The sequence below is a fragment of the Crassostrea angulata genome, chromosome 2 (genome assembly GCF_025612915.1).
Source record: "Crassostrea angulata isolate pt1a10 chromosome 2, ASM2561291v2, whole genome shotgun sequence".
Classification (NCBI taxonomy): Eukaryota; Metazoa; Mollusca; class Bivalvia; order Ostreida; family Ostreidae; genus Magallana; species Magallana angulata.
In genome coordinates, this window is record NC_069112.1 from 54406163 (window position 1) to 54431429 (window position 25267).

At 32.9% G+C, this 25267-nt stretch overlaps 1 protein-coding gene and 1 pseudogene across 2 annotated transcripts in view; one reads left to right on the plus strand and one right to left on the minus strand.

Moving 5' to 3' along the window:
• The window catches only part of LOC128170489 (protein prune homolog 2-like), a 39769-nt gene extending 26692 nt beyond the window's left edge, over positions 1 to 13077 (minus strand). For both annotated transcript variants that reach the window (XM_052836259.1, XM_052836260.1), the window contains exons 1-5: positions 12926 to 13077; positions 7959 to 8073; positions 5576 to 5671; positions 5082 to 5362; positions 534 to 643 (exon numbers count right to left, since the gene is read on the minus strand). In XM_052836259.1, the coding sequence (XP_052692219.1) occupies positions 534 to 643; positions 5082 to 5362; positions 5576 to 5671; positions 7959 to 7994 (523 nt within the window). In that variant the 5' untranslated portion in view covers positions 7995 to 8073; positions 12926 to 13077. The remainder of the gene's footprint in view (positions 1 to 533; positions 644 to 5081; positions 5363 to 5575; positions 5672 to 7958; positions 8074 to 12925) is intronic.
• Positions 13078 to 23293: 10216 nt separating this feature from the next.
• Positions 23294 to 25267, plus strand: LOC128170509 (uncharacterized; annotated as a pseudogene).

Here is a 25267-nt window from a genome sequence, read left to right on the forward strand (position 1 = left end):
TTATTTCTGCCAGCTCGCCTTTCAGAATAAAACAAAAGTCACAACAACAAATGTACTTCATCAGAGACCTTATCAAGTTTCATAATTAAACACTGCCTGCCAACCTGAATGCCCTAGCAACAGCATGAACTGTCTAATGCACAGACCAGCTCCCTCATGCTATAGATTATTTTCTCTCTCTCCTCTCTCTCTCTCTCTTCTCTCTTTTCTCTCTCTCTCTCTCTCTCTCTCTCTCTCTCTCTCTCTCTCTCAAATATTCATCTTTCTCCAATGATTCTCTCTCTCTCTCTCTCTCTCTCTCTCTCTCTCTCTCTCTCTCTCTCTCTCTCTCTCTCTCTCCTGCTGTCTGTGCAATGTCTCTCTCTTTCTGGCAAACATCAAGTTGATTATCAATAAATACACATTATGCATAAATGTAACATTATTTTAGCTCTGTTTATCACCCTTGGTCCTATTCTTATCTAAAGCAAAACTTGAGGAAAAAACAAAGGGGAGAAGGGAGAAGAATTGTCACTCGACTTTTTGATATTTACCGATCAGCATGGTGGCAATTTGTGGAGACAGAGTAAATTCTGGACAGTCCAACATTATCCCCGCCACCAGAGTACAGCAAGATCCCACCATATCCAGCACGACCTTCACCCTGAAATAGAGGTCAAAGGCTAGAGGTCAAATGTTTAACGGTCATTCAGTATTTCTTTATATAAGTCATAAAGGTCAAAAGCCAAAGGTCAAACGTCATTCAGTATTTCTTTATGCTACCAATTTTTAAAGTCAGGTCTGCAATGGTCATTGATAAAATACATTAGACAAATCAAATGTTTTCTGGTTGTAGACCTAAGTAACAAGCTAAAATAAATACGAGTATAGATCTTTTTTCTTATTTTCAGCAAGAACATAATTCCGGAATTAAACTGTTTTCCATCAAATCATGATAATAATAAATTGCACATGCCAAATTCTTATCATTATTTCTATCTTTATTCATGTAGTTTACATGCGTCTGGAAAAAAAATGCAAGATTTTAAAATCTGCAAGATCTGCTCTCGCAATTTTATAATTCCTTGCTTTTAATTAGGAATTAACAGTACATGTAATTAAGCTAATCATTCAATTCATTTATTCCTACACCTATTTTTCATCAATAAATCTTATATAATTTTATAATAAAAAAAAAAAATTTGCAAGCGTAATAGTAATATAAATATATTTAATAATGTACTAAATTAAATGTTGTCACTGTATTGATCAAAGTATTACAATACTATATGAAAAATTTCCACACATCATGCACGCAACCATACATTTTTTTCATTTGGACACCAGTAGCATAATTATAAAGTACATATAACTTCATTGAAAATTAATCCCTCTATTGGAAACATGCAGGTGAAAGGAGTAACAGTCACCGATCTTGCGGTCACCTGTAGCTGATGACAAGATCATCTATCAATTGAAATATCATACTGATAAACATATAATCATTTTGTTTCAGTGTCTTTTTTCACAGGTCGTCATGGAAACCGACACTTTTATTATTGTTGACATCGTCGCTCTGTCTGCTTCATCATTATTACATTTCAAAGACAAAGCGTAATTCAACCGATTTTTCTTTCTCCATTTCAAAAGAATAGTTGTATTAAGTTTTCTTTTCTTCTATTCTTTTTCTAGTAATTAAATGACTGTCAAAAGAAAATTTGGATTGAAGTCTTTGGGTGCCGCTAGCAAAAGAAATTGATCCATCATTGCCATTCTAAAGTCTCCCACATGAAAAATGATGAAAAAAAGTTGAAAGATGTAGGCAGTGGATCAGAGAGAGAGAGAGAGAGAGAGAGAGAGAGAGAGAGAGAGAGAGCTGATAAAAAATTTATCAGGACATGATAGAAAAATTATTGTGCCATATTAGATTAAAAAAAAATCACACTTAACTTAAAAAGGAAATTAAAAAAATATTATCAGGAAGAAAGCTTAATTAAGATTTTGCTTTGCAAAAGGGAAAAAAGTTCAGTGAAAATAAAAACAATCAAGTACATGAACATACCAAATGTACAATGCAATTGAACCCATTTTCATATTTAAGGAACAAGGAATCATTCTTTGAGCATTATGAGGTGATAATTTTGGTCAGAGCGTGATCAAATCCAATAAAGTCCAAAAGGTTTTATGATAGACATGATATATACCTTTTAATTCATATAATTTTTATATTATTTATTTAATATGATTTTCAGCAAATTTATGATTAAATTATTTGAATATAAATAGGCAAACGACACTTGTGCCTTATACATACATCATTTGAATTCATTGGACTGTATAGTACAAAAACTACAAAGATGATATGTACATGTAGTACGTGTTATTACAGGCAATTTAAGACACTGAAAAATGTAAATATTGTTCGAAACAATGCTGGGGCTTTTACAATTTTTATCCTCCAAAGAATTTTTAAAATGAGTTTTTAGGTCAAATATTGTACAATATCAAATAGTGTTTTTATTTTCAATATATAATTTTATTCAAACATCAAAACATATATCTGAATGTTTCCCTTATATATTGTTTTCTAATTATTTTGCAGTGATCTAATTTTTCGCTGTTTTCGCAATCACTTTTGACAGAGCAAAATATTCAATATGCAGAAAATATATTCAGTAATGTTTGTAATACAATTTTCAAATCACTTTCAATGACGCCAAAATTTTTTTGCACATTTTCTCTATTTTTTGCAAATTTTTTCACAAAATAAAACGGATATATATTAGGTAAACCACCTTAAAAATATCTGTGCATGTAGTCATGTAGCAGATTACATGTATGTAATTATCATCCATATCAAAATGTTCCCTTTCAAGATTTGAGACATGATCCACTGTTGTTTCCGACACAGATAGATTAGAGTTCTGGGGGCTGTCATTAAAGTGTCATCAGAAGATGGAGGGGGGAAAAAAAAAATCAATATTGAATTCTATATGAAACCTTGTCAAGTCGCCATTAATATTTCAGCGCGATTAAGACAGAGAGAGAGGGTTCTCATAAAAAGTTTTCGCTCTTCATATTAATCTGTGGAATTCAATTTGTCTGCTTTTGTCAATCTACTGTCAGCAGCAGATTAAAAAAAAAATTGTTCAGCTTATGTTACTTTTAATTGATGTCTTGTAATTAATTAATCACCATGATCACCATTTATACCTGTTGATGAGAACTTTGTCGACTAATTAAATCACTTTTAAATTATGAGACTATAATACAACTTGTCTAAAAAAGATACAATTTTTAAGAGGGCTGGATGTTGGCGGCCATTTTTTAGATTATATTGACCTCCTTTATAAGAAGAGCTCTGTATAATGACATACTAGGAAAAATATTCAAATGTTAAAGCTGAAAAAAAAATAATTTGTTCTTTTAATTGCCGCAATCCACCGAGTGTAATGCACAGTAGTGTGTAATACGCACCCCCACTTTGGGTCTGAAAGTGGTGAGAAAAAAAAAGAGCTTAAAATTGGGTGTATTATATGCACCCAAAAAATGACCAAACAGTAATCCTGAGTATTAACAAAGCAAGTACTAAGTATAGTTTAAAAAGCTTCAGACTGAAACATATCTTTATGAATTTTTTTCTTTATTTAATGATATTTACATTTACAAATATGCTTCCTTATATGAACCTATATAATAGCAAAAATGTTCAATTCTGCATGAACGCTAAGTGCTAATTGCTTGACGGTTGCAATATTGTAAACATAAAAACATCGTTATATTAATGATTCTGAACATTTTGCCATTCTCAAATGTAAATATAAGTAATAAACAGCAATGTTAAAAAGTTCACCGGGATATGAACTTGGTTGGTACGTGATCAAATCATCTGAGAAGCCCTTCGGGCTTCACAGGATTTGATCACGTGACCAACCAAGTTCATATCCCAGTGAACCTTTTAAATTGCTGTTTATTTCTTGATTGTAACACTGTATCTTAAAAAATCATTTCTAAAAAAAATTTAAGGTTAGTGAGATGGCTATTTTGTTGACCATCAATCCAGCCTCCTTAAAATATCTATTTTTAGCTAATAACTTCCCAGCATTCATTAGTGTTTTACAACATTAGAAGTACATATTGCAATTGTAATATTCCAAATCGCATTCACACAAAAAACTAGAGTATAAAATGAACAAATTAATGTACATTAAAAAAAAAGGTAAATTTGAAAACAGATGGTACAGGTTTGTTTGAAGAAAAAACTTGGATCAAAAGTTTGTAAGACGTCATGAAGACTTTGTACATGTTTTATCATGGTACTGTTGTTAAATTTAAATTTACAAGTGAGCACAGGTTTTTACTCCTAGACTAAAGTCGAAGTATCCATAGGAAAACATATTCTTCAAAGGATTCAATTGTGGATGAGACCACGAAAACCAAAGCTGTTCATTATAGAGAGGCATTATTGGCAAATGACATTATAGCCAGGAGCGCCAAACTTAGTTTCTATTCACTGGTTGATAAACTAATTACTCTTCTTCCCTAAGACTCCTTACCTTTGTGCCCATCTATAGAGAGTCATCTATTGAGCTAGCAATAAGCTTCAGATCTTTAAGACATATCAATAATTCACACAGGATTTTTTTTTTAACAAAAATGAATCTTTACGATGTAAACTTCTACTTTTTATTTTTACAATGAGACATTGCTGAATACTACACTAAAAACCGCAGTTTGAAAAATAATTAAAGAACTTAATTTGCTGTAATCATTGGTTATTTGGATGAAGTCATTTTTTATAACTTTATATCTGAAAATCTTCAGCCATTAAAAGTTCAGTTTTATTCAACTTAAAAGTTCCGGTGAGTTTCATTAAAACACATTTATAGCAAACATGATTATGTTGAATTGGAGCGAATTTTTTTCATTCCCCATGACTATATTACATGTTGTAAACTTGACCAATATAGTGAATTACACTTATAGGAAGCAAAATTGCCCATCCCTGGCACTTTGTTACAACCGTATTTTACTGTACAAACTGTCCTATACAATATACTGACATAATTACACTGATATACATGTACTCTTATAACACTGACCTGTCGCAATGCTTCCTCTCCAACTGATGATGGTCGATCACCATCACAACACTGTCCTCTAGCGATGCATGCTCTCCCGCCAAGACATTGTGGTCCACCAGGGTCAGGGACAGTCTGCCCTTGAGATGGAGGTCTTGAAGGTCAAGGTCATCTTTGAAGGTCAGATGGTCTGGGTTTATGCCTGTCTGGCTGAGGAGATACTTGGAATCGGTCCTGAGATGGAATTGCGATTTTGGAGTATTCAGTACTGGAAGACATCTTGTTTGGCTTGAAGATGAGGTCTGGAAGAGGGAAAAAAGTTGGATGTCCAGGTCAAATGTAATGAGGTCAATGACATTCAAGGATTCACTTATTTCATTTTATAAACTGCATAACAATGTATAAAAACACAGTGATCAAACCATCAAAAAGAAGTTGCATATTTCATCATAATAAAAAAGTACTCATATTAGTTAATGAAGAGTTTCATTATTAGTATATATGGAAAGTGTAACCTTGTGCAGAAAATAGCCATAGGTCAAGGCTGCCACCACAGAGTCAAGGTCACATGATTCGTTGCCAATGACAACATGTATTTTATCATCTGTCTCCTGCAAGCAAAAATTTCGAAATAATATGAATATATTTGTAAAAAATTTTTATCAAACTAATTTTAATTCCTTCAAAGTTTAAATCAACTAAAGAAAGCTTCTCAGTGGTATGAGGATCAGTTTAAAATTATAAATAGGTTTTGAATCTGAGTCTCCACAATTAATCCTCAGTCCATTAAAACTTCAGTTCTGAATTAATGTATTAACATTGTGAAGCTGTGTTGCTTCTATATAATTATATATAGTTTAATGATAAGCAGTCATGTAATGAATTACATTTCCAATTTATTTTTGCCTTGTAGTTTGTTTATTGCCCTTTGAGTTAATCACTTTTGAACAGTTTTGCCGTGTTTTGAATTCCCTCAAAAAATGAAATATATGATAGATATTTTTTTTTTAATTTAACACAGTAATTTTTTAATTGTTTTGCCAATCAGTCTAAGTTTTGCCTGCTGGCAAAGAGAGCAAAAGGGGTAAAAATAAAAAAGGGGCAATTTAAATGTTCCCCTGTATATAATATAAATACTTGTACTTTCGTTATGTTTTGCATATGAAATATTTTACATTTTTATAGCTGCATTGGATATATATCAAATTTCAATATTACTGTGGAATCATTAAAATTTGTTGGGACCAGTTTAATATGTAGATTGCTAAAATTTCAAAGATTCATGGGGACATAATTTCATGTATCATCAAAAGCAAACAAATTGACTTAATATGACCCTAATTATTAATTCTTTGAGGATGTTATTTTGTGGATGAGAGTTACCCACAAATTCCACGAAAATTGAGCCACCACAAATCTAATGATTCCACAGTATATCAAATCATCCAAGTAAATGAAGGACTAAGCTTTTGTTGTCCTGTTTATAAGTAAAGATGTTTTTTTTTCCTTTAGTGAAGGACAAAGCTGTTCAGTGATGGATCTATATAATATATACAATGTACATGCAGCCCTAAATTGATATCATTAAAGGGGCTTATCATTTAAACTCTTCAATGAAAGATACTTTACTGCCTGCACCTGATGGAGGCATTCATCACTAAAACAACCTGCTCTTTATCTTGGGGAAATATAAAAAATTCAAAATATGCAGCCGTCGGAATAATAAAATGCAATGTTTATGCAGCAATGCACAGTTGCACATTAAACCTAAACAGAATTTTTATTGTGCACTTTTTTTTCTTGACACATTTAATACTTGTAAAACATCTTTAATCTCTCTTGAAAGTTTTTTTTTTTTTGAGTCATAAAACTTAATGCATTTAATTTCCAATGCACAGCATTGCTGCAACCATTCAAATTTAAAAAACTTTTAACAGAACCTGAAATCATTACAAGATTAGACGAATGCGTTGTCTTTCAAAATTGTGAAACAAATTGCAGGCATACTGTAAAACAAAGCCCTATTTATGCAACCCCCCCCCCCATTTCAATTGGTTCATCATTATCAACCTACTGCCTCCCATGGTCATTTTTCAGCTATGCTTTTGTGCTGTAACCATTTAAAAAAATATAATAAACTATGCATACATACATGTATGTTCATTTGATTCTCTAAAAGAGTGTGGGTGCCATGACCTTGAAGAGTAACCTTTCCATATATACATGGGTGTCAAGGTCATTGCATTTCAAACCTTTCAGTGAAAAGCAAATGAAAATGTTATAACCCATAATTTTTTTTAACTATCTTTTTAACCAGAAATGGAATTTATCCCCTGTAAATGTACATAACAAGTAAAACAAACTTAAGGGTCTTGCTTTTAGTTGACCTTGACTAATAAGGTCAAGGTGAGTAGAATCTGTTTCTACTAAAGTTCAAAAGCCCAAAAAGGAAGAAGAAATTTTAAAAATTAATAAATACAACCTCAGACAGACAGATGGGCAGATGAATTGACAAATGAATGGATAGACTTAAACAGAAAGACAGATATAAAAACAGACTGAAAAGATGATTTAGTTCCTCTTCCAGACAATTGTTTCGAGAAATATAATTATTCATAGATATACTTCATGATTAAAGGTAATACCCTAAAATTTGCATTGATTAAAAATTTCTGAACCAGCATTTTTTTATCATAACTAATTTCCTGCTTTAAAATAAACATGTTTGATTATACTTTTTTTAATGTTATTTGCTAATACAATGGATACTGGTATCAAAGCAAAGAGTGCATTACTGCATAGTTACAAAGCAAAGCAGAAAGGTTTAAATAAATTCACAGATGCAAGTTTCAACATTTAATATGTTATTTATTAATGTGATAATCTGAATAATCTTACCAGGAAATGTTTGGTTTCCTGTAAAAATTCCTCCATGGCTTCTAGCTTTTTCCCTCTAGTTGGTCTCTATCATCCATGAAAACATTGTTATTGTATTTGTGACTGTGGGATTAATCTGGTAAACAAGAAAAAAAAATGCACCATTTACATGAAGTCAACTAATTGTAATTGCAATATTTACTACTTAATTAATAACAAGAGAGAGAGAGAGAGAGAACAAGAGAGAGAGAGAATAGACAAAAAAAAGAAACTTAAAGGAGAAGGGTAAAAGACAAAAGCTAGAATGACATAAATATAATACAGATAGTTGGGAAACTATGTAACTATGTGTATGTGTTCGTGAGAGAGAGAGAGAGAGAGAGAGAGAGAGAGAGAGAGAGAGAGAGAGAGAGAGAGAGAGAGAGAGAGAGACACAGAGAGAGAGAGAGAGAGAGACAGAGACAGACAGACAGACAGAGAGAGAGACAGACAGACAGACAGACAGACAGACAGACAGACAGACAGAGACAGACAGACAGACAGAGAGAGACAGAGAGAAAGGATTGACAATTGGCATAACAGGAAAAATGCTCTGACTACCTCATAGTTTCCAACAATTTCAGCTTATTATAATAAAATAAATTATTTCCTATAAATGATAAAAGCTAATTAGTTATTAGTATTACATACACTACTCAAAATCGGATTTGCTGAAATTAAATCCATGTTTCCCAGTCAACCCGATATGAACAGATCTATTCAATATTTCAGAAATGAAGTATAATTTAATGTTACTGGACATGAAAAATTTCATATGAATTTGATCATGGACCAATTTAGTCCAAAATGTGTTGACCTGTATCTTCTTAATATTTTCCCAGTAATTTCACTGGGAAGATTTGGGGGAGTGAGTAAATTTAAAACATGTACATTACTGTCACAGTGGTTTCATTAATATTCAAGGGCATCAATTTTCATGGATAAAGTGAAAATTACAGTTTTAAGGATACATAAATTCGTGGCCAATGACCCTATCAATACAAAATGTTAATAAAAATTGCACTTCAATGAACATTTAACTTCATGGATCAACTAAACAACGAAATCCTTGAAAATTGGTATTCAACGAATATTGATGAAACCAAAGTATTTATTGATTTAGTATATTTGTTATTCACTGAAGAATGAATATCAGAATATGTTTCTTTAGTGATGATATTCAAGGGGCGACATTTTTCTACACACTCTCTATCCTTTTAAATAGCATCTAAAACAAAATTTAAGTTGAAACTAGTGTAGATCTGTTTATCATAACTACAACAAAAAATCAATGAAAAAACAGGTCAAATTGTTATCAATATCACCTTTTAAATCAAGCTTGTGAATAAAAATCAATAATTTAAGTCTTAAATGGGCTCATTGAGCAAGCAAGGGCTTACGAAGTCAGATGCACTAATAGGCCAAGGAATTGAGTTTTAATACATGTATTACAATTGATAGTACATGTATATATATATTTTTCTAACATGTTTAACATGTGAAATTATGTGTACATTGTACATTGCTACGGTATCTCATCAACTGATATCTAGCTTGTGAATTTAAATCAATAATTTAAGTCTTAAATGGGCTCATTGAGCAAGCAAGGGCTTACAAAGTCAGATGTGCTAATAGGCCAAGGAATTGAGTTTTAATATTATGGTACAATTGATACATGTATAATTATATATTTTTCTAACATGTTTAACATGTGATTTATGTGTACATTGTACATTACTTTTTTACACCCAATTCTGTGGAACCCCGTGAAAAATAATGTCATAAAATTCTGAGAGTAATTTACTAATGATATCGTCTCTTTACTTGTCTCAGACTTCTCCGGAACACCTACCGACCTCGGAATATGAAGTATATTAAATTCACGTCGACATCGAAAGTCGCAATGTTTACATGCAAATTGCACTACTTTACTTTACTTTACTTTACTTTACTTTACTTTACGGACGTATCTCATCAACTGATAACTTACCTATCTTTTCGATAGCAGAGTGGCTAAAAAAAATTGATACTTGCCCCTTGACTTTTGACCTTTCAAGGTCATCAATCATTCACATTTAAATTGACTTTCACTCTGACACATTTCCATAATTAATATCACATTCAAAGGAATCTAGGACTTTTTAGCATTAGCACCATTGAGTGACTACAAAAACTTGATATTAGACATTTTAAAGTCATCCTGACTACTATGACTATGATACCGTAGATTCCTAATCAATTGCGAGGAATTTATATTCACGTAAAATCGAGAGAAGTACATCTGATTCTCGTGGATTTCAAAATCTCACTTTTATTTTACGGACAGATGTAAACTAAATAGAACTATGATAAAAATTCAGCATTCGCAATTTCATACTTTGCGATTTGATCATTTTGATGCATAACGGTTCAATCGCAGAATTAACTACTCGCGTAAAATAAGGCATTTACAGTAACAATAAAAACTGCAATTCTCATTAAATCTCCATATTGTATGGATCAAAGCTTGGGAGGAAAGCAAGTGAAGAACTAAAAATAAAAATAAACAGAAGACTGAAGAAGGCCAGGTACACAATGTAGTCTTTGATTATTGCAAGCACAAAATTATGATAACATCTTCAGTATCTCGAGGCAAAATGTTGTCTGCATGCAGAATGCAATAAAACCTTATCCCTTGAGATATAAAGGGAATTCTTTAATGATTTTTTTTTTTTAGAAATAGTACTCCCTCCCCCTTTTCCCCCCAAGGAGATTATAATAACCAGATAATTACTGGCTTAAAAGAAATAACTAAAAGAAAGTTGGTGGTAAGACTAATTAGAGTGAAATACAATAAATCACCTTATAGGCTCATGAATATCTAACACTGATCGACAGCACATGTAATCAGTTAAATAATCATAGGTTTTCAATTTTTGCCATCGACTGAAAAATCAATATTAGCAAACTTATCCTACATATATGGAGAAATTCAAGCTTAAAACAACAAGGCCCTTTCAAATGAAAAAAAAATGTGAAAAATGCAGTTTTTTTTGTGAAAGACAGAGGTCGATATCTTTCTTAATATGAACAGCCTCTGCAAGAGCAAAAAGGGGCCTGGATGAGTGTCTTTTAACCTGGGGAGATAATTATTGACATCTTAAGTAACACTGGGAAATACATTATCCCAGAACAAGTTTGAACGTTGCATATGCAATATAAAATGCAGATGATGTGTCAAATAAAAAATACATGTACAAATAACCATTTTTTCCATTTCTATTTCAATTTAGTTTTACATTCTTTGTATTCATGCAAGCTAAGTTTGGAGAAAAAAATCTTTTTACATCCATTCCAATTCGATCACAGAGCATTTATATCTATCCTTTCTTCAAGGCTCAATGTTAAAAATTATGTACTATATATGAGAGATCCTATTTACATGTATACATATACATAACAAGTGATAATACTTATAAAATTATATACAGAGCCCCCAGAGTATTTGCATGTACATGTATTATACATCCAAGTTACGCAAATCAATACATCAATTACATTGTGTAGCAGTAGGAAGCGTATTAAGTGTTTGTGTATCTTTAGATACTTGAACAGTGGTCTGACTACATGTACTGAATCTTCATACTGAAGGTTCAAAAAGTGGGTACATAAACAATCCTCCATATCTAAAGATGTTGAAAAAATGTTGAGGGTCCATGGGAGGGAGGGATTCGGGGGTGAGGGGGGTGGGGGACAAAAATATTTTTGCATTACCGTCTTTCAACATGTTCAAAGCGATGTTTCTTTAAGTCTAATAATCATCAAATGGGCCTTTTTTCTCTCTCTCAAAATTACATCAACGTTCAATGCACCTGGCTTATGAGTAGATATAGAGATCCAAGTAATAAATGTACATGTATATATTGTGGCAAGAAGATCGGGCATGATAAGTACCGCTTAATACCAGGTACTTCCTTGCATACTGTGGATTTCTTATCAAGTGCAAGGAATTGATATCGCTTTTATTTTCAGACAATCTTAATTAATTGAATTATATGAAATTATAACAAAAAAGATGCTCTAGATTTTAAATCCTCACGATTTGAATCAAGAGAGCAAAATTGAATAGTACCTGCATAAAATAATGAATTAATTTACAGTACATGTCATTGAGACAAGAGATGTTCCAGTGTAAGCACAGTTATCATCATCATCATCATTGTCATCATTTTAACAAATATGAATAAGTGATCCCTCAATTTTAATAAAAAAGAGTTTGCATGGTATCCAATAGCAATGGGCATGATCCAAATAATGAAAGCAAATGCACAGGCATGTCAACACAAGAATTTTTTATAGCTTGCACACAATCGCAACTGTTGTTTTTTCTGCTTTCTTTGCATTTAGTCAAGTCCCACCCATAGGTTCATTAAGTCTACTCACTCACCAATGGATCCCCTTCCCACAAATTTTATTCAGGGAATTAGGGAGGGGGAGTGCCCTACTGCACTTCATATAGGACCCCCCCCCCCCCTTTAAACAAAAAAAAAAAAATAGAGAGTTAAAGGGTCTGGGTCCAAAACAAATACCACATGCTCCACATTTAAATTTTGTTTACTGTTAAAGGGCTTTCTTTAAATGTCACAAGTTAATCTTACATAATTTCCTAAACAGGTCAACCGGCATGTCTATGTCAATAACTGAATAAATATTTAAAGCAAACTTGCAACGCAATTCATCATTATTAAAAATAAAACAAGGAAAATCCTGATTTCTGTAAGATTATATCAATTTATAAGCTGCTCTTTCTCTCAATAAAAATTTCTTAGTATTTTATGTTAAAAAAAATAGCATGAGCACAATAATTTCGTTATCAGTAAATATCATCAAGTACAAATAAGACAGTACACCAGCTGATAGTTAAAATCCACCACCCCCTGAAAACGTTGTGAAAATACCGCATATATTACCTGTATGAGAATTTCAATCTTCGGTTATTCCTACATTATCGGTAAACTAAATTCCACAGGTGGAGATATTGTAAACATTAAAGTCTACACGCGTGATCTTTTTTTTCTGCGCCAACTTTGCACATTCCCCATGCAAAGCGGAAGTGGGAATGTTTACGTTTTTTTGCTGATCGAGTTCAAAGTTCATTCATCGCGTGTGCATTGAGCCCGATCGAAAATAAATAAATAAATAAATTTGTTAATAAATCAAAGGATATGCTATATATTAAGACTATTGACGGAACATTTTTGACATGTTTCAAGTCTAATTGACCGTGTTGATGAATAGGTACACAACAGATGACGCATTTTCCTACAATTCAATTTTTAGAAAACTTCATTTTTTTAAAGACTTTTATTTTTTTGCTTTTGTTTGGTTTTTGGGTTTTTTTTAAAATTGGTTTTTGTTTTGTTTGTTTTTTGTTCGGTTTTTTTTTTTTTGGGGGGGGGGGGGGTTGTTTTTTTTTTTTTTTTTGTTATGTTTGTTGTGTTTGTTGTTTTTGCTATCCCCCCCCCCCCCCTTTTTAAGAAGACGAGGGGGGGGGTTAAAATTGACCTCACAATATTTTCCCACATCGCCTTAAACCTTTGATCCTTTTTTAAACAGCGGAGTGTAAAATGAAAAGGGGCTTCATTACAATGTAATTGTTATGATTTGCATTGTCGATTAATTTACTTTTTAATACAGTCACTCTATGTGTTTTCCTGCTACATGTATTTTTATAGAAGATATTTTTCCCACTTGAAGACTCAAAAATGTATACTTAAAGTAACTTCTGAAGCATTTATCAGTATTGGGTTCAGATCGGGGGTCAGGGGGTCACACCCAACCCCTTTTAAATAAGAGAGAGAGAGAGACAGACAGACAGACAGACAGACAGAGAGGGGGAGATTGGGTTGATTTGAAATTTTAAAAACTTTGAAATTTTTCAAATTATTCTAAAATAATATGCATATGTAGCATGTCGTAACATTGACTTGTATGGTTCAACGATACAACAAGATTAGATGATAGTCATCAGATTCTATCAGTCACTTTGCAATGTCGATGTTGATCAGAGAACGTCATATTATTAATTAAGGTTTCAAAATTTTATTGTTGTGCCATTTTTTAAAAAATATTTTAAGGATAAAAGTTGAATATCCCTTTTCGATTTAGAACTTATATCTATAAATGAATCCGATAAATTGAACTATGCAACGTTGTAAAAAAAAATGCATAATTTTTTACTAAAACGCCTTTAATAATTTGCATTTTTTCTGAATATTTCATTAAAAAAAACAAATAAAAATTTAATAAACATATTAATGGTAGCACAAATAATGAGGCTAATTTCACGCGATCGTTTTATACTTTTTAAAATCGCCAACATTTTGGCAAAATTCCAAGAACTTCTGAAAGATTGGCTCCTTTGACCCCATCAGGACTTAATTCTGAACATTCTTTAAACATTCTTTGGGTCTCTAGGAGGCCAATTCTGACTGTCACTGAATAATGTCCCACAATCGTACAAGTATTTCATAGTACAAGCATCAAGCCCTCTCCTTATTATATAAAATGTCAGAAGTGTATTTATATATACAAAGATTAAGGTTCAAAAGAATGTTGATACATTAGCCTAAGGGCAAGATTTTTATTAACACATTTTTTATACGTAAGTTAATACGCAATATGATTTAACTGTGATTGTGGTGTATTTTCTGAACAATAAAGACTGTTGACAGTGATGTAATGAAAGAAAAACAAGTTAATGATTCCTGAATGATATATAAGGATAAATTGCACAAAAATCAAATTAACACTATATAAATGTAGGTTTCGAAATTAACATGTATCTATCTTCTGTTTTGCGTAAAAGAAGAGAATGGTTTATGCTCGGTTTTTATTTTTTATAAATGATGTATTGAAATTCACTTTTACAAAGAGTTATGAAACGATTTTGTTGATTTGAGACATGTGAACATGATTTTGAACATGTGCGGGCTACAATATGTCTGGCAGAACCATAATTTTGTCAATATAGAATGGTTATCTGCTACTGTAAACCAAAGATTAAAAGACCAATTTATGCAAATATGGTCAAATGATATAAATTGTTCTTCCAGAGGTCAAGTGTATAAAATTTTAAAACCATATTTTGGCTTTGAGAAGTATCTTGATATTTTACCTGTAAAACTAAGAAAAAAATTCATTAAATTTCGTACATCAAACCATCGTTTTCCTGTAGAGACAGGCAGATGGTATAACATTCCTTTGAATGAGAGGTTATGTCTTTTGTGTAATAAAGGTCTTATTGGAGATGAATTTCATTATATTTTAGAATGTTCGGCACTAGAAGAAATAAGGAAAAAATACATAAACACAAAATATTGGAAAAGACCAAATTTTTTTTAAGTTTTCTGAACTCATGACTAATTGCAATTGTAAATCGCTAAGAAAATTATGTGTATTTATTTCAAAAATTTTTGATGCTGTCTGCTCCTCTTAGTTGTTTTCCTATTATGATCCTTTATACTAAAATCTAATATAAGTAGTGATTCTATAGTCTGTTCTTTTTTATTTATATTTTTTCCCTGTATGAAAATGTACCTGTTTGTCTGTACCTCTGACGATTTGTATTTGTATGTATTATATATATGTTCCTCTTGTACCAAATTATTTGGTCTGAGTGAATAAACTGAACTTGAGAAAAATTAAAAAAAAAATTGATGTTTAATAGTGCCTTATATAAACTTAATTATTTGCATCTGAAATAATTAGACCAAAATTTGTGAACATATATTGGGAAAAATAACTTGTTTTTAAAAAGCTGATCGATCTTTTTGTAATTTAAAAAAAAAAAATTATTACATGTGTAATGTCCATTAGAAACAGTTTATCTTAATCCTTCAGCCAGCTAGCCATTAGCGCTTGCTGTGTGTTTATGTGAGACCAACAAATGTTTACATTATAAATGTTAGAATGCATGGGAAAGCATTAATCTGTGTGAAAGTTTAGTTAGAATAAATGTAGCATCCGAACCCACCACAGGTGTTATCTTTCTACTAAGCAATTTTACAATGGCGACGAGGATTGAAGGAAAACACAATGGCAGAATCTGGATTACCGGTTTTTCCTAAATGTCCTGTCCATGCTGAGGGAGCAATAGGTACCCGATGGAGGAAATGGGTACAGAGACTGGAAAACTTATTCGTTGGAATGAAAATCACAGATAACAAGAGGAAACGTGCGCTACTCCTTCATTACGCTGGCGAGGAAGTCTATGACATTTTCGACACTTTTGACGGTACAGGAAATGACGAGAATTATGACCAAGCCAAAGATGCGTTGAAAAATTACTTTGAACCAAAAGTAAACAAGGAATACTAGCGGTACGTTTTCCGACAAACGAAGCAATCGGAAGGGGAAACGGTGGACACATACCACACCCGATTGAGACAACTCGTTACAAAATGTGAATTTGCAGACAATGATAGTGAGATCAAGTCTCAGATCATACAGAGCTGCACATCATCAAAATTAAGAAGAAAAGCGCTTAGTGAGGAGATGACACTCAACAAGCTACTAGAAACGGCAAGAACATTAGAACTGGCGGAGAAGCAGGCATCGGGAATCGAAAATAACAATTCCAGTGTAAACAAAATACACCAAAAGGAATCAGGACAAAGAACTCATCATTGGAAACTAAGGCGGAATCCAGAGCCGAGAACAAAAGGTACATATAGACAGAGTTCTAAATGTTATAACTGTGGAAGCCATTACCCCCACAAAACAAAATGTCCATCATTCAAACAAATCTGTAGTAACTGTGGACGAGAAAATCATTTCGCTGCTTATTGTAAATCAAAACCCCAGTTTAAGAAAAAACATGTTAAACAAATCCAGGACTGTGATGAAGATGATGGATACGTATTCAGCGTCAGGAACAACTCTACAACAAAACAACCAAAGTTTAATATTACGCTTAATGGGCAACGCTTTCACATGTTGATTGACACAGGCTCCAGTGTTAATATTTTAGACGAGGTCACGTTTTCCAAACTGCATCCAAAACCTAAACTGAGCAAATCAAGTACAAGAATTTTCGCATATGGTTGTAAAAACGACATAAAAACGTTTGGATATTTCACTGCGACCATTGAAACAAAGTCCAAAATAGCTGTTGGAAAATTCTATGTAGTCGAAGGAAATTATGGTACACTCCTAGGATACCAAAGTGCCGTAGATCTTGGTATCATACCAGTGATCAATCGTTTGTCAACAGATGTGAATGAAATATGTGAAGAGTTTGCTGACCTGTTTCTAGGAATTGGAAAAATAAAAGATGTAAAAGTGAAAATTCATGTCGATAAAAGAATCAAACCTACTGTTCAGCCTCACCGACGGATACCTTTCCATTTACGAAAGAAAGTAGAAGCAGAGTTAAGAAGGCTTGAGGATCTTGACATCATCGAGAAAGTAGAAGGCCCTACACCTTGGGTTTCACCAATTGTCGTTGCACCCAAACCGAAAAAACCAGATGAAATTAGGATGTGCGTGGATATGCGTTTACCTAATAAGGCAATTCAAAGAACAAGACATATCAAACACCTACAGTTGATGACATAATTCATTATTTAAATGGAGCCAAAATCTTCTCAAAATTGGATATGAATGCAGGGTATCACCAAATTGAATTGGAAGAGCAATCAAGATACATAACGACGTTCACAACTCACGTAGGATTGCGCCGATATAAACGTCTCAACTTTGGCATTTCATCAGCTGCTGAAATTTTTCAAGAGACTGTTAGTGAATCACTCCAAGGCTTACAAGGGGTAAAGAATATGAGTGACGACATCATAGTGTATGGGGAAACACAAGAACAACATGATACGCGTTTAAGAAAAGTCATGGAACGGCTACGGGAGCGCAACATAACACTAAACCGACCAAAATGTGAGTTTACCAAACAAAAGCTATCTTTTTTTGGCTATGTATTTTTCCGCTATCAAGTCAGCAAAAAGTCCAACAAACACAACTGAAGTGAAAAGTTTTCTTGGAATGACAAATTATGTATCTAGATTTATTCAAGATTACTCAACAATTACGCAACCGATAAGGATTCTCACACAGAAGAATATGGCGTGGAAGTGGGAAACGAAACAACAGTTGGCGTTTGAAAAGCTAAAGAATTCACTTACAAGTGATACTGTTATGTCGTACTATGACCAGAACAAATCAACGGAAGTAGTTGTTGATGCAAGCCCAGTTGGACTTGGAGCTATCCTTTCCCAGGAAGGAAAAATTGTTGCGTATGCAAGCAGATCATTGACCCAAGTAGAACAACGTTATTCACAAACAGAAAGAGAAGCTTTAGCCATCGTTTGGAGCTGCGAACATTTTCACTTGTACATATACGGATCCAGGTTTACATTGGTTACTGACCATAAACCGCTAGAAAGTATATTCAACAATCCGAAATCAAAACCGCCTGCAAGGATTGAAAGATGGCGTTTGCGTTTTCAAGCATATGATTTCCATGTCAAATATAAGAAAGGAGTTGACAACCCAGCCGACTATATGTCCAGACACCCGGATATACGAACCGATGAGAATGGATCAAAAGAAGAAAAAATAGGGGAAGAATTTGTCAACTTTGTTGCACAACATGCTGTCCCAAAAACTGTTACTTTATTGGAAGTAGCGGAAAGCACAGCAAATGATGCAAATCTACAAATGGTTATTCAAAATCTGAGGACTGGAAAATGGAAAACTAAATCTGACAATATGTCAATGCAGTCGTTTTACAAACTAAGGAACGAGCTGTGTATTGGAAAACATGAAGAGATGGAAATTCTTTTAAGAGGATCAAGACTAGTGATTCCTTCATCACTACAGAGGAAAATAGTCGACATAGCACATGAAGGACATCAAGGCATTGTTAAAACGAAACAATTGCTAAGGGAAAAAAATTGGTTCCCTGGAATCGACTCAATGGTAGAAAACCTATGCAAATCTTGCATCCCATGTCTATCATCTGTTCCTGCCAACAAGATAGAACCGTTGAGGATGCCAAAGCTACCAAACAAACCGTGGTTGGAAGTAAGCGTAGATTTTTGCGGTCCTTTCCCATCCGGAGAATACCTACTAGTGGTAATTGACGACTATTCGAGATATCCGGAGATAGAAATTGTATATTCAACTTCAGCAAGATCAACAATGACGAAATTGGATAAGATTTTTTCTACATATGGAATTCCGAATATTGTCAAGACAGACAACGGACCTCCATTTCGAAGCCATGAATTTAACGAATTTACGAAATATATGGGATTTACGCACCGTAAAATTACACCATTATGGCCAAGAGCTAATGGAGAAGTTGAACGGTTTATGCGGACCATAGGAAAAGTTGTCAAAACATCGCATGCAGAGAGCCGCAATTGGAAACAAGATATTTTCCAATTTCTGAGAAATTACCGAGCAACGCCCCATTCTACAACAAAAGTTCCACCGGCGGAAGCTTTATTTAGAAGAAATATAAAAGTTCGTCTTCCGGAAAACCCTAAAACAACGAAATTCAGAAAAACGGAAATGCAGAGACGGGATGAAAATCAGAAACAAAAGATGAAACATTATGCAGACAAGAAAAATAATGCAAAGCATTCATCTTTAAGAAAGGGAGACAGAGTTATTGTTCAACAAAAGAAACGCAATAAACTATCTACTCCGTACGAAATTGAGCCATTGGAAGTCATAAGGAAAAAGGGATCCATGATAACAGCATCAAATGAAAACAAAACCGTTACAAGAAACTCCAGTGCATTCAAAGAAATAAAACCAGCAGAAGTTATTATTGACCAGTCTGATGAATGCGATAACGGAGATGTAAACAACCCAGAAACCAACACAGAAACAACGAAGTCTCCAGATGCGATACCAATGACTCCGCGCTATAATTTAAGGCAGAAAACAAATCGTCCAAAATATCTAAATGATTATGTTTCTAAGTAAAACATAACAAGTCGTGTTGAGAGGCATAATAATCCTCTGGCTTGTTCCGTGTAGTTCAGTTTTATAATCAATCTTGTAGTTATTAGATATGTATAAATGTTGTGAGTGACTGATAACATCTTATAAACAAAAGGAACATTTCTATATAATTTAGACAATGTTAATATCAGTGATAATTTCATAAGTGACTTTCATAAACAAACAATAAATGACAACGATTAAAATTCAAAGGAAAGGAGGGATGTAATGTCCATTAGAAACAGTTTATCTTAATCCTTCAGCCAGCTAGCCATTAGCGCTTGCTGTGTGTTTATGTGAGACCAACAAATGTTTACATTATAAATGTTAGAATGCATGGGAAAGCATTAATCTGTGTGAAAGTTTAGTTAGAATAAATGTAGCATCCGAACCCACAAGTGTTATCTTTCTACTAAGCAATTTTACAACATGCATAACTTGATTCATAACATTCATAACATATTTGAATCTAGACCCAGAAAGTTTGAAATAAAACAGAAAGCTTTGTAAAATTAATTGACTTCGATTAAGAGTTGAACAGTGTAATTTTTTTGGACAGAGGTTAATGAACATGTATGTAACAATTATTTTACCAAATGGATCGACTGATTCCTATGACCTGCCACATCCACATAAATGAGGTAAACACAGTTTCACATTTGATGAACTAGATGTATCAACTTTTTACTATAGTTTACGAACTGCAAACTATAGAAAACTGTTAATGATTTGTTTACTGTAGTTTTCATCTGTAAACTATATTTAACGGTTGTAAACTGTAATTCACAAATGACAATCTACGTTTGTTTGTCTCTAAATAAGCGTAAAGAATAGATTTTGCAAACTAAATACTTTATATTTGTAAACTATACAGTAACTAAAAGTTAAGAATTACATGTATAGTGTAACAATCGTCGTGAGTCTTCTATATTTATGTCCTTTACAAAAATTTAGATTATTGAGAATCAAAATTTGTACATGACAACTACAAAATTTGATTCTCAATAATCTAAATTTTTGTAAAGGACATTTATCAAATGTTTGCAATCACAATTGATTTTATAAGTGTTAATTATATAGTTTCACTTCTGAAACATAGATCTAGACGATAGCGTTATAATTTGTTTAAATGTGTGAAATATAGCCTAACGTCGTTAAATGTTTAGTTTTTTTTTCGTAAACTACAGTTTACAACCAATAATCCTAGTTTATGGACTGTATAGCGCTTTTGTTGTATGGTACTGTGTATATGGCTTGCCATAGATTCCTCTATACATTGTAGTTTTTGAGATCAGAGTTATCTCTCTTATCAAAACACCTGACCAACAACATGTATGCAGAAAACAATAAAAAGATTGAAGCAAGATATATAAGCAATAAAACTCCTTCGAACTTAAATTACCATTTGACTTTATTAACATCAAAATGTTTATCAAAATCAATAGACTCTCTCTCTCTCTCTCTCTCTCTCTCTCTCTCTCTCTCTCTCATCACATTCTCTTCACCTCATTTTCCCCCTCTTCCAACTTAAAGCTATCTTTCAACTCGAACCTCACTAACTCTTACTTAACCATCTACCCCTATCTCTTTCACTCTCCAAACTTAGACCGTCACCATATTTCAACTTTCGTACCTTTTTTTACTTTTAACAAACTTACTTTCTCCAAACATATATTCTCCCCTTGACACTCTTCAACTCCTTATTTTATTTCCCACTTTAAATTTTCGCCCTCTCACATGTATACTCTTTTCACTATCTTTTTTTCACATGTTCTCTCTCTCTCTCTCTCTCTCTCTCTCTCTCTCTCTCTCTCCACACACTCTCTCTACTCCCACTTTCTCTCTAATTCCGTTATCATTGCTCATTCGAATCTCTACCTTGACTCTCTCTTTCTTTACTTTCCTTTCCGTCACACTAATACTTTTCCAAACATTCTTCTTGAAATTTCTTTCCAACGAATTTTTTAAGACACTGAAATACAGAAAAAAACCCACATATACATATGAAATAAATGCAAAAATCAACAACCCATAGATTATCAAATTATGAGCATGCCAGGGGTAACTTTCTCAGTTAGCTGCAGATTACAGTTTCCCTGAATGACCCTAAATATTTGTACAAGTTTATGTAGGACGTCTTCTTTAAAATCTAATCCACGCATATCAGCTGTGTCCAAATTCTTCCTAGCTTTTCTAACGAAATTCTCACTGATGAATTATCTATGTTGACATGATGATCAAACACAGTTTCTTTTCTCTGCTTTCCTTTATTGGCTACAATCAAAATAAACAGAAAATGAAATATCTAGAATTATCATGCAATTTAAAATTAGTAGATTGATTCGTTTCTTCATAGTAAATTAAAGGAAAAAAGTAATGAAACATTTCTTTATCAAAAGAAGATTTGGGGATCAGATAGCCCATTTAGTTGAGTTGTTCAATACAATTTCTATTTTTTTTCCTATTAAAACTTTTTGATAAAATTAATGTTATAATGTAAAGGTAGCATAAAATTAACAAATTTGGTAAAGGGCTTCCTGGTCTACCTAATTACGAATTCGGTTGAACTTACCAATGAGAGAGAGTAGAGATGAAAATTCATAACTTTTAACTGCGTACAACCATTTTTGGCCCCGACATAGAATCAAAAGTCTTACCCCATGTAACTTGGAATTTACAATTTTGCATTTCACATAAGCATAACTTAAGGTCTTTAATGTAGCAATAAAGTTTCGTTTGCCATCAGAGTAAACATTTTCAATATCGATTTAGTTAAATCCCAACCGACATCAATTTATTTAAACGATGCATTTTTATGATGCATATAAACCGTGTTTTTTTTTTTCTCGATGTTTAAAATGACACCTTATCTTGAGTATATCACGTGGTTTTCTCTAGTAACGGGATCAGGAGATATCCATACCTGGATTCGCCAATTTGGATTTTAGTGGTTTGTAACTTATCTATTTGTTATTTATATTTAATATATAATGTATCTTTATATCGTATTAAAAAATTCTTTATTATTGTTTGCAAAGCATTTAACAAAAAATTGACGCCACCTCGTCATGCTTTGAATCATACATGTAATTCATTAAAATGTGTTTCAATTAGTCTGTCAAAAATTAGCATTTTTATACCAGAACAGTAAATTTGGTATGAAATAATAGTTAAATTGATTTAGACAGGAAAGTAATGAATATATTGGATTTATTGTTATTTTATCATTATCATAATTACTATTATTATTATTATTATTATCATCATTTTGTTATTCAGAACGTTTTTCCTTTTCTTGACCCAACTGTCTAACCATGAATTCTACCCGCGGTAAGCAGGATGTTTTAAGATGTGACCTTTGTGAGACCTCTATGCCCTTACTGCACTGTGACATTTGCAATGTGAACTTGTGTAAACCCTGTGTAGGGGAACATGCATTAGATGAATCCAAAGAACACAAAATAGTGCCATTCAAAAAGCGAGGATCTACCCCTAAATGTCTAAAACATTCCTCAAAGATATGTGAACTTCATTGTGAACAATGTGACTGCCCAATCTGTGCGTTTCCTCATTTGATCATGAACAACATTTTAAAGTCGATATTTTCACAAAATTCGAGGAGAAGAAAGCTGCCTTGCAAAAAGATATTCAAGAGTTAGAAAATCTAATTTATCCAAAGTATCAAGATATTGTATCTGAAGTTCCTATTTATAGAAAGGATTTGAATAAAAATTCCCAAAATTTAAAAGCTGTTATCAACAAACAGGGTCGAGATTTGCACAGAGAAGTAGATAGCGTCATAAAAAAATGAAGGCTAACGTTGATGATGTAAACTTCAAATACATGGCTTATCTAAAAAAACGGGAAGATGAAATCACAGGCATAATTTCCGAAATCCAACAAAACATATCTGATATGAAGATATTATTTGATTCGTACGATGTTTGTCAGGTCTGTGCGTACAAATCTAAAAATGCAGTATTCAGAAAATTGCCTCCTAAACTGAAAATATGTTTACCTAAGTTCATCCCTCATGAAATCGACGAAGCAGAGATAAACCTACAGTTGGGTGTCGTGCTGAAGTTAAAGGTTAGAGCAGGAGAATATGACCCTATTTTCACTTCAAAAGAAGTTGTTCCCACTCTTCCAAAGAGGCCACTGATGGCTAATCCAATAGTTATGACAAATATTTTCACCGAGTCTGGAAATAACAACTTATGCCATGTGTCATGTGTGAGTAATAAAGAAATTTGGACTAGTGGTTGTGACGAGTTCTTGAGACTCTACAACTTCGAAGGAAAACTTGTGAAGTCCATCAAAACAAAGTCAGGGAATATTCCAATTGCCATTGCTATAATAAGGTTTGATGATCTTATTTATGCTGATAACTATGATAGATCATTGAATATTGTAAAGGGAACAGAAGTTCATACCATGATCATATTACAGGGATGGCGACCTATAGGCGTATGTAGTTCATCCTCTGATGAATTCCTTCTTCTAATGGTCAATGATAGCAATAACCAAACAAAAGTTGTGCGTTATTCCGGATCTACAGAAAAACAAACCATTCAATTCGATGGCAAAGGCATACCTCTTGTTTCGTCCAGCAGTAAAAATTTCCCAACATTCATCTGTGAGAACAAAAACTTTGATATTTGTGTGGCCGACAATAACGCCAATGTAGTTGTGGTGGTCAATCAAAGTGGGGAATTCCGATTTAGGTATACTTCAATCAATAGATTATTTCAACCAATCGGAATTGTTACAGACAGCCAAAATCGAATGCTAATATCAGACGGTATAAATAATTTCATCCACATTTTAAATGAGGACGGAAAATTTCTACGCTACATTAATAACTGTTATTTACAATGTCCACGGGGTTTATGTATAGACAACAATGACAACCTATTTGTAGCCGAAAGTGCTACATGTGCAGTGAAGAGAATCCAATACTGCAGCACGTAACTAAACTGATCGTGCACAAAGAACAGGCCATTCGACAGATCATCAATTTTACGTAAATACAGGATTCGTTATTAATACATCAGTCTTTTTGTATAATACGCCGATCTGTCCTGTGTATCAAGAAACTTGTAATGGTTTCATTACATTCATTACAAACTTTTGCATGTAGTATTGTGAAATATCGATGTATCTTGGCATTTACTGTTTAAAGGGACTTGGACACGATTTGACTTAAAATTCTTAAATTTTATGTTTTTCCATTTTCAATAGTTATTCTAATAAATATAGAAGTTTATAATGCCATGTCAAAATTTGAA